General features: G+C 37.5%; 1 protein-coding gene across 1 annotated transcript; it reads left to right on the top strand.

The window, feature by feature from the left end:
- Positions 1–1,488: 1,488 nt before the first annotated feature.
- LOC145987930 (ionotropic receptor 93a-like) lies at positions 1,489–2,640 on the top strand. Its single transcript, XM_083122753.1, has one exon. It carries the CDS (start codon positions 1,489–1,491, stop codon positions 2,638–2,640), a length of 1,152 nt encoding a protein of 383 aa, XP_082978879.1.
- The last annotated feature ends 11,870 nt before the right edge of the window (positions 2,641–14,510 follow it).

The raw sequence follows: 14,510 nt of genomic DNA, 5'->3' as shown, positions 1-14,510 counted from the left end.
ATGTAGTTCTCCCTAAGACTAACATGTTTCTATCGACCAATTGTATCCAGCCTAACAAATTTACTTTTTATAGGGGGTGTTAAGGGACTTTTGAATCACCCTCTTGCCCCTTATATGTAACTTTGTCAACATGGGATCAGGTATTGCACACACACACACACACACACACACACTTTATATATGTACGTTTATGTATGTATGTATGTATATAGGGGTATGTATATATATATATATATATATATATATATATATATATATATATATATATATATATAAGTGTGTGTGTGTGTGTGTAAAGGTAAGTAGGTAGAAAGGGATATTTGGTAATATTTTGCGGGGGGGGCAAGATTTGTACATCCGGCACTGCTATAAATTATATTTACATCTTTTCATATGTGACACCATTCAATTGTGACACTTTCGCATTCTATGTGTGAGTTTTAATGAGATTTTGTACATATTGGGAGCTTTGGAAATTAATACACTACATAAAACCTGTACTGAAACTTAGTACCAACGAAATTGTATTTGTCACATGTTCTCAAAATGTCTCAGTACACGGGAATATCCTCAGCTCATAAAGATGACCATTTAGCACTTTGCCAACCTTTTCTATTCTAATTACATCAAAAAATATCCTAATATCCTTATGTACAGTTCGATGAATTCTAATTAATATTTACAGAGTTGAATCGTCGAAAAATGGTGTTATTACCTAGGTATATTGCTCCTCGTGAATATATAAGCTAATAATATAAATTTATTTCTTGCAGGTTGGGTGAAGTTATGATTACACTAATACTCATATTCCCATTCATGCTGCAAGTGCATCTCTTAAGATTTCAAGAAGAACCAGACGAATGCGTGGACGGCCTGTTAAGGACATTAATATCTGATTATATACGCGAGAAAACATGTGTTGTCGTTATTACGCATGTAAATGACAGGAAACACATATCAAGTGTTGGCACATACTCGTACATACCTGTTATTCAAAGTAAAACATACATAAAGCAAGATGTTGAAAGCTTATACAAACTATACTTACAATCCATGGACATAGGCTGTACAACTTTCGTTATATCATCTACAGATATTGATTCAACAGTTCTTGGTCTGAAACGTACATCTGATCATTCTATACAAACCAATGCGAGAAAATATGTAGTAATAAACCAAGGCAATATCAGCAAATTGAGCAACATTTTAAATAACAAATACATGAAATATTTTCCACATGTTTACATCATAAATCCTCTGACGAGTAACAGCTATGACATTTTAACCCAAACTATTGGCAATAATCTGAAACCACACAAACTTCAAGTTATATCCAAGTGGGAAAACAATAATTTTACAGATGCCGAAAACTTGAAAATTGATAAATTATACAATCTGCAAGGTATAATTACGAAACTGTTATGGATTGCATATCCGCCATATTGTTTAGAGGAGAATGGTGTTTACGAAGGCACGGACTACAGAATTATGAAGGAATTCTCCAAGATACACAACTTCTCATGGGAAATCCACTCCTATGACGTCAGTTGGGGATTTCCCTCGGATAATGACTCCACGCATAGTTTCTACGGTCTTATAAAAACAACAGACTATCAAGCAGCGGTGCCTGGAGATTACTTAACAGAATCTAGGAAGAAGTATTTCTACCAATCGATTCCATACATTCAAACCAGTCTAGGGTTTCTTACTCCTAGACCCAAGCGCGCCAACTACTTGTGGTCTATATTTTCACCTTTCACATATTACGTGTGGATGTGTGTGATTGGATACGTCATCCTGTCATCTGTTGTTCTGAATGTGCTTGCAAGAGTTATTCGCTACATGTTTGATTGGAAGAGTCCTTACGTGGAATGCAGTTATTCTCTCTTATACTCCCTTAGCATTGTGGTTGGTTTAGGAGTGCCTAATACGTTTCACTCGGTCGTCATGAATTTCATAGTGTGGCTGTTTATGACTTCTATTTTGTTGATCACTGCTTACGGATGCAACTTGGTGTCATTTCTCACGCTTCCTGTATTCGAACCACCGATAAACACACTGGAAGATTTCGTGCAGTCCGGTTTGCAGTGGGGAGTAGACGACATTGGTTGGGTGGAGCATTTCAAAACAAAAACAGATTCTTTGATCCAGGTCATAACGAAGAGATTCTTCGTAATTCAAGACTTCGATAGTTTCAACAAAGTAGCCAGGGATGGGAAAGTAGCAGTTCTGGCAGAGAAACTCATTTCGAAACGAGTTTCCAACATTTACTTTCTTGAAAACGACACGGTTTCGAATTTGCGATTGATGAAAGATACTGCTCTGAACTTCAACGTTGCCTTTCACTTTGCAAAGGGTTCTCCGCTTGTGGAACTCTTGAATGACCTTCTGAGGTTTCTGACGGATAGCGGGATAGTGGTCAAGTGGCAAAAAGATGTCATTGATCAATACGAATCAAGGGCTCACATGTCCCTTATGGACAATGAGTATGATATAGTGATGTCACTGCGCCCTCTTTCAATGGATGATGTTGATGGAGCCTTCCTATTATTAGTGATAGGACTTACTGTTTCAATCGCTATCTTCATAGGAGAAAATGCACAACGTCTACTTAAAGCTATTTCTGGAACTAAATCGTAAGATCTTCCCTAGGTTATTTACCTGCATTACCTGCAAAAATATTATTTTTCTCTGATGATGCACCAGGGGAATTGTGGTGCCTCCCCGATGGCGCAGTGGTAACGTCGTCGCCTTGTAATCAAGGGGTCCCGGGTTCGATACCCGGTGGAGGCACGATTGGTTGGATCCCACTTTAAACTGTAGGTCCAGTCCCAATTAGCCTTACTGTGCATAAAGTGGACTTAAAACAACAAATCAACCAACCAGGGGAATTGTGGAAAGGTTTCAGATCTTTGTGACTCCCGTCTTTTTCATATCCAATTATTTGTACCTCTTGGAATATTAGAAATTTTCAAAAATGGCCAATATTCCTAAAAGAAATAATTAATGAGTGCTATATGTGAAAATGATTTTAAATTGTGTTGATTATCTTGTTACACACTTTCAAAATACCTTACGTTACTCCATTTGTCTTACTCTCCCATTGCCTTCATTGGAACGCAATTTATTTTGAGAACTATATAGGGCTGCTCTAAATCATGTTCTGAAACATATGTTATTCACTTTTAATGGAATCCAAGTGAATACAATTTCTACAGATGGAAAAAAAAGTTCACAGAGTTAATGTACTGGTATGGTGGAAGTAGAATAGAAACCGGAAATAATTACTACAGAAATGATCCTTGGGGTGGTGTCAACCTACTTCAGGTTAACTAATATCCAGAATGTCAAAGCCGTACGCCTTGGAGAAAAATTGATTTCTAAGGAACAATATGAGGTACCTTTGTCATGAATATTATGTAAAATACTTTTTACCACAAAACCTTATCAGAAGGTTATGACGTATCCATATATTTTATCAGTAGCTGAAATGTGTTCCATTTCAATCCATGAAGGTACAATAGACCGTAAAATTCGAATTGTAGAAGTACAGGGTTGCGCGTAAGTCAGCTTACACATTACACATGTAACTAATGAAGGAATGAGGAAACAATGATCGAAAGAATTCGGTGATAAAGATATTTTGTGAACACTGATAGGTTGGGGGTGCCTTGCAAATTTTGCCTTATGGGGAATGGTTAAGGTCATGGTGTACTCCTCACAACCGACAGACGTAGCGTGATTGTGACTTATTGGGTGAACTGAATTTTTCGCCATCCTGTATTAAAGTGAAAAATTATAGTGAAACTTTACGAGTTCATGGTAATTTTGATAACCTCCTGGAACGAAGATGTTTCTTAATAATTTTTCAAATGTAACAGTTAGTTATCAAAATAGTCTATGATGATATTTTTATTGGTTGGCAACTTTTGATTCTACCTACCAATGTTAAGTTTATTCACATGTCACGCCAAGTTTCCGGCAGGTGCATCTGCTCGTGCAATGTGACGTTTCCTCCTTCGTTTTGTAGTGGCAGCGTACTGCATGAAACAGACTGTGTGGTGCCGGTGGTTCAACGGTTGTAGCCTATTTAAGATGTCTCTTCGTGTCCAGCCCCACATTCTTGGGTCCCATTTGCTAGTTGATAAATATTTCGCCGGCTCCCGTGGCGGTGCGAGGTCCCGTGTTCGAATCTCGGCCTCGGCATGGATGTTTGCGAGTGTTCATTCATCAATTTCATCACGTCATCACTCATCCCCATCTTCGCAAATCATTCAAAAGTGGCACAAAAACCGAAGCAAAATAAAGCAAATCAATCAATTTATAAATATTTCTACAGTTATACTTGTATGTATTCGGGTAAACTATGGTAACGAATTGTTCTGGGTGATGGGGATGAAACGTTTAAGGATATTAAAACTTGCTCATTCCATAAGAATGTACCGAACATTTACAATAACATAAAATACACGGCAGAGCGGAGTGTTCAGCTCTTGCAACAAATGACAATGGGTGAGACGGCCGTGTACAATGGGAAGCCTATCTAGTATTATCCCATGTCTACCGGAGGGTGGTATGAGAAACGACATGCACCAAATGATGGGTGTGACAGTGTGGAGCTTGTTCCCCGTTACCCCATTCTGCCAAATCCCAAGGAGGAAAGAACTCAACAACTTGTGAAGGTCCTTGGCCCTTGCAAGGTGGAAAGCACTTTGCTGTCTCCATCAGCAGACTTTGCAGCACCAGCAGCTGCTTCGTTTCCTTTGATGCCCGTACTGACAGAGAAGGATGCTAACCGTCGAAAAATTTACTTCACTGTAGGGTGTCTGGAAGAGAGTGCTTCCAGACTCTAGAGCACACTAAGGGAATCCGAATAAATCAGTGTGCAAAGTGTGATCTTCAGTAAAGTATAACGCTTTTAGTATTGCACAGAGTTCTGCCATGTAGATGGAACAAGTAGAATGTAAAGCAAAGCTGTGACTGTGCGAGTTGACAACAGGGCACAACCCACTGATTCAACCGATATGGACTCATCCATACAAAAAACACTAAAATTGGGAATAGGCAATAATCTACAATAATTAACATCTCTACGCTGGGAGGAACCAGGCACGTCGAAGTCTACTGTGTTTCAAAGGCAACAGATATAGTTGCGGTAGCAAGGGCAGAGACGATTCCCCGCAGGTAAAACAGCGATAGCGAAAAATCAGGCGAGGCCAGGCCGAATCGGTAGCTCACTGGTTAGAGAAATGTCACGGTATGCCAGAGACCCGGGTTCGAATCCTGGTCGAGCCTGAAATTTTCGCTAAAATTTATACGTAGTGAAATTGGGGTATTGTTATCGAAACTATAAAAACCATAGGTTTCCCTGCCTTTGAATTATGATACAGGTTAATGGGATGTGCAGGCAATTCTCAGGTGGAGAGAAACGGAAAAAGCGGGTGGACGCAGGGCAGATGGCTATCAACCGGGGCCTCCGAGATACTTATACAAGGGCCTCACACCAGCTTCCGTGACGTCACAGGATTAGTCAAGTATAGTTTATTTACAACATTTAACAAAGTGCATTGTAAGAGTATAATATTTAGTTTTCTGTGTGAATAGTCCTCTCTTATTAGTTTAGAACGTTGCTTTCACCTGAAGAACATTTCAAATGTTATATGGCATTAGAAAGTACGTAAATAATATTGATAAAAGTAAAATCCAATCTTTACCGTTCTGCATAATCTACCTTTATTTTTCAAATTACCAATGGAAAAATGGCGATATAGATAAAATTTCATCCTACATTTGGAACTTACTGTAAGTTCGTAAAGAATTATCATCGTTAGTATATAATTGCTATTGAATTGCTGTGGAATAAAAACTTACGGTCCAAGTTATGCATACAAGACAATTTTGAAAAACGTTTACGTACAGAAGGGTGAGGAAAGAGATGTTAAGATTGGAATTTCGTATTAAATAAGCTTCCCAACTTTGGAAACTCAGTTCCCGTGTATAATTTGAATAACTGTTTATCTTTTTAGAAATCTGGTAAATATTTGGATGCACAATCAGGGTTGTTAAAGGTCCAGGAATTTTAAATAAATTCAATTCCGATCCAGGATAGAAAATCAGCAAGCGTACATAGGTTCTGGACCGTAAAGAACCTTTATATCTGTAAAGTATTTCAATTCGGTCCAGGAACCTTTTTTTCTGAATGAATATAAATACGGTCCAGGAACCTTTTTTTCTGAATGAATATAAATACGGTCCAGGAACTTTTTTCCGGATGAATTTAAATACGGTCCGGGAACCTTCTGTACGAACCAATTTCAATTCGGTCCAGAAACCTTTATTCCAGGATCAATTTAAATACGGTCCAGGAACCTTTTCTTTTTCGAATCAATTTAAATAGGGTCCAAGTTCCGCAATGAAATGAAACAATACGCAACTTGGATCAAATATGAACCTGACGATAAAAAAATATCCACTTGTGAGCATGAAAGCATAATCCAGGTGCTGTGTGTCTAGAGAATCTAAGGCACAAGGTAGAAATGAGCGAAACGCAAAAGCTGCAATCACGTTACCCCTCTCCATGTAGCCCCATTCTCTCGCACGCGTTCCTTTGCTTGGTTGTAGTAGCACTGCTCGTCCCTGTTGTGTTATCTGCTGGGAACACAACAGCCTCACGTATCGCATGCCAGAACAACACGTGACGGTCTTCTCAATGTGATGCCACACACATAGTCCATTGCGTTATGTACAGTATGGACCGTAGTGCGACAAGGGATTTTTTGAACCTACCCCCACGAGAGAACAAGAACGTTTTGATTTATTCCCTGCGCTATGTTTTCTACAACCGCAGTGTGACATTCCAATGTAAAACGTACTCGCGGACATTTTTAGAAGGCAACTTTTGATCGCTCAACCCTAGTCAAGGAATTGTAACTAAATTCAATCCCGGACTGGGAGAGAAAATCAGCAAACGTAAATGAGTTCAAGACAGTGTATAGCCTTTTCATATTTAAAGCATTTCAATTAGGTCCAGGATCAATTTAAATACGGTCCAGGAACCTTTATTCAGGGTGAATTTAAATTCGGTCCAGGAACCTTTTTTCCGGAAGAATTTCAATTCCGTCCAGAAACCTTTTCTTCCCGCATCAATTTAAATACGATCCAGGAACCTTTTTTCAGGAACAATTTAAAAATACGGTCCAGGAACATTTTTTCAATGTAACAATACGCAACTTGGACCGAATTTAAATTGTGCGAGAAAAAGCTTCCGGAACCCAATAGAACCTATTTGAATTTATGGGTTGCTGGACCTTTAACAACCCTGTGCACAAGTTTCTGTGGTTTGGCTATAGGTTACAATTTATTTTTTTCCCATAAAAATCTTACATGCAAGCAAAGAGAGAAAGTGTACAAATAGTAATGCAACAAACGTACTAGCCTAGCCTATTCGCAATCCCTAGATGCTAAGAACACCAGTCTTAAATGATCTAACAGTAATTCAAGCATATGAAAAGGGATTTATGATCACACGGAAAATGAAACTGATTGAGAATATTAATGAAAGCAAATTTTTTGAATAAATCAAAATCAAAAAGCAAGAATACAGTACGTCTCATGTACTGTACAACCAGGAGAATATTGTGATTGTTAAGGTCATTTTTGTTCTAAAATTACTTTAATATTCCTTATCGGTAGACAAGCCAGGTAATGGTAAAAATCAAAAGGCAATACTCCATGCAAGTTGTTTTTCAGCATATAGCATAAGTTTTAAGAATATCAGCGAGTGTTTCTGTAATACCTAACAGCGACAATTTATTTCTAACTTACATAGACGTGTATGGAAATCGTGTCAGGTGGATATATAATGAAAATATAATTACAACTTAATTTAAACTTGGGGTAAATTTGGAATTCGAGAGTAAATAATCCATTATTCAGGATTTTTATATCCCTTGTTGTTTCAAGTCCACTTTATGCACATATAGGCTAATCGACAATACTATCTGCGACAAAAATATTGAACCCTCGGTTTGCGTGCTTGTAAAATTGCACTCCGTCAAATATACCTCACTGGAAAGCTACAAGTGTCTGCTTTTAGACAAAAGCAAGACAAAGTGATTTTAACTCTGTCTGTTTTACATTCACACAAAAACGTTGGTAAAAGTGAAGCTTTTCATGTGTTTCTTACATAAGTCTAATTCAATTGTGTGTAGCTTGGTGTAAAACGTCGTAAAATATGATTTTTCTGTGATTCAAGCTTGTTTATGTGAAAATATCTCAACCAAATATAATGGTACTATCATCTCTGGAACAGCCACAATTAATGATTAATTATGGTGTTGCAATTTCGGTAATGGTCAGCTCAATGGTCATCAAATTAATATCAAAATGATGGCAGTGGAATAAAAATCAAATTTCCTTATCTCATTCTTGCACACTGTGCGAATTGAAAACAACAGAGAGAATTGTTTTTCTTGGCAACCGATTCCCACGCAATTCACATCGTTGCTAAAAACGCACGTAGAGCAAGTGAGCTTTGTTGCCAAGCGTTGCCGCTTGCCTTTTAAACTCCGAAGCTTTGACAAGGGAAATGAGCCGAAACAATTTTTTTGCGCAAAGGAAAGCATTGTAGAGATGCCGAAGATTTTCTTTGGTCAAGTCTGTGTTTACATTCCTGCCATGAATTATTGCCTAAACTCCCATATAGCCATGATAATTCTTACGTGCATTCTATCCAGGCAGTCGGTCTCGCACAAGTTCGCGTGTTTGTTCGTACGCACAGTATTGAGCGATGGCGGTTCTGTGAAGTGATTTTTGTTGCATGAAAATGGCAAGACAGTAATATCATAGTGGTGCAAAAGAAATGATAGTCAGTGCCAAGAGATATTTTGACCAGGAGAAACGAATGGGCGCATCTAACGACATAAACCAAGGTGTCAAGTGCACGGCGGAGTGTTTGGGGGTTACATCAGCACAGTGATAAAGGCATGTGAATAAAAAGGGAACAACAAAAATTTGCATCGACCCAATATTTTATTGGGCAAGTTTTTGTAAGGTGTGCTGGGAAGAGAGATACACGAGACTGTTATTTTAATTATCCAGTTCAACAGAATTCATTATGAACAGCATTTTATACTTTTACCTTTCACTGATATTTATTGAAAATTTATTAATTATTTTAGTCCTTCTGTCTCTCTTAATGAACCATCAACAGACCAAAATATAAAAGCAATATTTCAGGTGGAATGTATAGCAACACGTTAAATGTTGAAACCACCACCACTACTCGACACTATGATTAAGTGAATTTTGCGGGATAAACACAATTTACATACGTCTTTACTCGAAATATATTTTAAAATGTTAGTTGGCGTGAAAGCTTCAAATGCGCAATTTTTTAAATATACTCTTCATGCGTTGCTATCGCTGGTACGCACCTCGCTCTATTTCTCTTTCTTTTGATATCGCTGTACACAGCAGGTGCGTTATTCTTGCATACAGAAAAGACTGGATCTGTCATAGACTCCATTCAAATCGTCATCGAACATCGTTGAACTCAATATAGGCTATCTGTTTAAATGTGCGATATAAAAAATTATGTTCATATAAAGCCGAGTTCAGTTGTTTTCTGTCTTTAAGTTCACTTTATGCACAGGGAGGCTAATCGGGACTGGACTTACAGTTTAAAGTGGGATTCGAACCACTAAGCGCCTTCATCAGCTATTAGTCCATTGATTAGATGCAACTTTAAATATAATTTAATAAACATAAATTTTCCTCTTGTAGTTGTTACATATTGAACAGCTTAGGATTAAAATATCTCACTTTGTTACTCTTCCATGTGGAGCAAATACGAATAGTAATGACTGATTGTGCAAAAGTATGAATCATTATTCTTTAAATATTTTTTTTTTTTTTACTTTAATTCCTTGTCTACAGATTTTGCTTCTTAAATGTCTATACACCATAAATACGACTTTGAGGTATACATTTCTTTATATAGCTCATTAACCACTTCTGTTTTCGATAGAAATATTCTATAAAGGGATAATACAGTATCCATTGTTTATGTTGAGTAGAAAGATACCAAATTATCCACAATGTATTTGTGAAATAAGCTTTTAAAATTGAATGCAGTGAAACGTCATTGATGAATATTATATTTATTTGACGCAACGTAACGTTTACCATAATGCTACAAAAGAGGAACATAATAGGGATATGTTATTGAAGAAGAAACTGAATATCCCTTATTAGGGCTAGAAATTAAATACGTGACTTATCCATATCGAACTTCACAATTTCCGACAACATAAATCCCAAATATGGACATAAAAATCACAATATTTTTTTTCGTGTTAAATAAAGGAATATTAGTAGTAAAAAGGTCGACATCCACGTAATCAATATGTTCAATCAGCTAGGCTCACAAATTGTTAATGTCGTACTCAGTGGCGACGATTAGGGACAGTCCCCCCCCCCTTTTTGCCACTTTTGCCCCCGCACTACGCTAAACCTTATCTACAAAGGGACTGTCTTTACCCCGCTAGTTTTGGCACCTTGCTAATCCCCGGTTTTAGAACCCAATTTCCGCCACTGGTCGTACTTTGCACTGGTTGCACTGAAACATATTTGCACTAACATCTAAGAACTGGGTTTTGTATTACATACAACGTACAAATTTACTTGTAATTTACCAAGATATAATCACTTTAATTTTCGATTATAATGATTATTCTTAGTCTGAAATGAATTAATTTACACGACCTGTTTTTCGAACTACTTACTCATTCAAATACAGATATATTTTCCCAAAACATAGGATTAGTCCTTTGACCTCGCCAGTCTTTTTTAGCATCGCAGATTCAGGCCTGTATTATCTCGAAGGTTTATTGCTTATAAAGAAGAAAACATCTTACCTCAGGAAATGCTCATTTGTGTACTGTACTCGATTTCGTGTGATCAGTTTCTGGCATGGTTTTCCTATCTGCATAGTGAAACACTAGCGCATAGATTTGGAATTCGTTTCATGGATAAATTCATGTCTAACCGTCGTTTCGTCATCCGAGGTAAACAAGGTATTGGCCCAACCTCTATACTTCTAATAACCTTGTTTATGATCACACGTAAAATGAAACTCGTTGAGAATATTAATGCGACATGCAAGCAACTTACTTTAACTAAGAAGTCCAAAGCAAAAAGCAAGAGGATACAATTAACCGCATGCTCTATCAGGAGATTATTGTTAAAAGAATATCGTATTATAAAATCCTTATAATTATATCCCTTTTCGGTAAAAACCAAGAGACAAGTTAGACAAGTTAGTTTTCAGTATAAGGCGTAAGTTTTATAATATACGTATATCAGGGTGTGTTTTATTCATCCCTAACAACGACAATTTACTTCTAACTATACATGAACATGTACTCAAATCGTGTCATGCAATATTCGCTGACATGTAAGTTGATAATTATATTTCCCCTTGTACTTGTGATATTTAGAACAGGTTGAGATAATATCTCGCTCTCCTACTTTTCCACAGAGCATAAATGTAAATAAAGCAAATGTGTTACATGAAATCACAATGACTATGAAAATGACCTAATCGTTATTCTTTACATAGTAAATTTTCACTTTAGCAACTTGTCTAGAACTACCTTTTCAAATACCTTAAATGTTGGTGACACAAGTGCACGTATTTATATAGTCGCTAACTACATCGCAATAATCAAAAAGATCTTCCTGTTTTTGACAGAAATGATCGACAAAGGGAAAATAGAACATCCATTGCTGAATACAAAGGTACAAAGTTATCCACGATGAACCTACTTATGAAGTAGACTAATAAAATTGAACAAAGTCATAAAATTCTATTAAATAATTAAAATTCTAATTATGTTTCTTTCGCATCATGTATATCATCAAGTACATCATCCTTGTAAACTGGAACATACCATGAAAAAATAAATGAATATCCTCTACTGTGACTAGAAAGTAAATGTTTTAAAGACGTAACTCTTGCACTTTGAACTGCACATTATCAGACAACGTATGATCAATAATACGGACATATGAATAACAATCAACATTTTTTCGTGTTAAATAAAGGAATATAATAGTTACAAGGTCGGCATCCATGTAATTAATATTACCATTCATAATTCAGCTATGAGCACAAATTCTTAAATGTCGTATACTTCGCAATAGTTGAACACAGACATTTTTTACTAACATATAAATAAATGTTGTACTACATACAAACGCATAAATTTACGGTTCCGTGGTCGCATTTTACACCCTCGATTTTGCAAGGAATCTTTTTTTATGAAGATTGTTTGTTTACAATTGTGAAGACTGAAGAACAAAATTCTGGAGCGCGGAAACAAGTATTTACTACTGTACAGCCGTTTAAAGTTGAGATGTAGCCGTTTGAAGTTGCGAAGTGGAAGTCTACTTGCGGCCATGTTAGTTTCGTTGCACACGTACCGATGGATGTATATAAATGTCGGTTTTTCAGGGCTATACCCCAAGAAATGTCATGAAAATTGGTGTCTAAATTTTCCGCCGATTCCGGGCTCCGCCCCTGGGGTAATTAACCTACCGCCTGCCCCGCCTTTCTCTATAGAGTCCCTGTGGAAGGCATGTTAGAAACTGACCGAACCACCCGCCCCAACACTATTTTCCGCACTGACACATGAAGGTTCCAAAAAATTAAGGCTAAAATTTAATTTCAGAAGGTAACTTACCTCTTTTTTCCAAGGCCAGGCACTGAATTGCGGATCGAAGTTGAATTTGGAAGTCCAAAAGAGAAGTAAGTCGTATGTCAAAAGCCTTTTGTCCTTTTCCACAGAATACTACCCTCTCCTTCTGTTCCATCATAAAAATAAGAAGTTGCAAATTATCCCATCCCACAAGTCATTCAGAAAATACAACCCTCCCCTTTACGGCCTGCACTTGCCAAAAAGAAATGTGCACAATGTTCCACAAGATAACGTATTTACACACCCCGCCAATACATCACACAATTAACATATCGCAATCGCAAATTATCCCATTGCAATCGCAAATTATCCCATTGCACAAGTTAATCATAAGAAGAAAAAGAAAATGTGCAGACGTGCGCCTGTGACATGAATCCATGATGGACCTAAAAAACCGTATGGACGTTACATAGTACGTATGGAATTTTAATATTAAGAAAACGTAATTTTCGTAGCACGTAGATCTAAAAAAAAATACCTTCCGCGCTATTTTGAAACATCCTTTGTTATATAAAAAAATATTTTGTGTGACGAAAATACTTGTATTTGAAATGTGCGGGAAATCGAGGGTGTAGAATGAGACCAAGGAGCCAAATTTACTTGTACATGATCATGATACAACTATGTTTAATTTGCGATAACATTTATTATTCTTACTCTGAGATAAATAGATTTACAGGAACTCTTTATCCTACAAGTCGCTTATTCCAATACATGTATTTCCCCAAAATGCACGACTAATCCTTTGACGTCATCAGTCCTTTTAGCATCATAGATTGCGGCCCGTATACGGAGTATACACGAAGTATACGCATCTCGGAGGCCCCGTATCAACACCACAGCTGAGATCATCTGCTCGAACACAGAGTGGCCATGTCGCACGAGGATGTAGGTGGTACACAGTCAAATCTCTCTCGTCAGAGACTATGCTAAGATGGATGGGATGGTATCGAGCACAGATGTTGGCAATAATGAAGAAACAGTTGTCTTTGTAGAGAAGACGAGGGTTCCGATACATCCGTAAACAAGTAGACGACTGGACGGGTACGAAATGCACCGGAACACAGATGAATACCAGTACGATGAATAGGTTTGAAAATGGGAAGTTGAGAAAAACGGGCAGTGGAATGCACAACACATCCACAATTCAGCTTCGATCTAATGAGATAACAATAAAGTCGGAACAGAACAATGCGAACAGAACCCCAAGATGTGTGACGTAACATGTGGAGAAGGTGGAGAACTCGTAGACAAGAATATTTCAGCTGGCAGAGATGAGATTGTCAGGGGCCGTAATCCACCGAAGGCTTGGCTCACAATGTTGGGGAAGTGTTAAACACGACGAATGGACTGAGAAGTTGAAAAACGGTCGTACAAGTGTTAAGCGTGCAGAACAGACGAATGGCCATTCACATCCACTACTGACAACAACATTGAGCAAGTCCTTGTCATGATTCTGACTTACGAGAAAATTTCGATGAAGTGGCAAGTCATCTGCATCCCTCGTATATATAGCATGATTTCCCCAAGCTTGCATTCTTTGGCATTTTGGATTTGAGTTGTCCGAATATTGAGGAACGTTCCCACAAAAAAACTTTTCTATAGTATTGAATTTTGAGTTGGAGCAAAATATACCTAATTTCACCCTACTATACTGTTCACCGCCAGGTATGACATGAGAGAAGATGGCTGCCATCAAATATAAGAGATATTTAGGTGTCCTTGATTTACACGTTCAGAAGTCTGTTATTC

This window comes from Lepisma saccharinum, chromosome 1, assembly GCF_977018435.1.
Source record: "Lepisma saccharinum chromosome 1, izLepSacc3.1, whole genome shotgun sequence".
Lineage (NCBI taxonomy): Eukaryota > Metazoa > Arthropoda > Insecta > Zygentoma > Lepismatidae > Lepisma > Lepisma saccharinum.
Note: the sequence above shows the minus strand (reverse complement) of the source record. Positions and strands in the feature narration are given on the sequence as shown.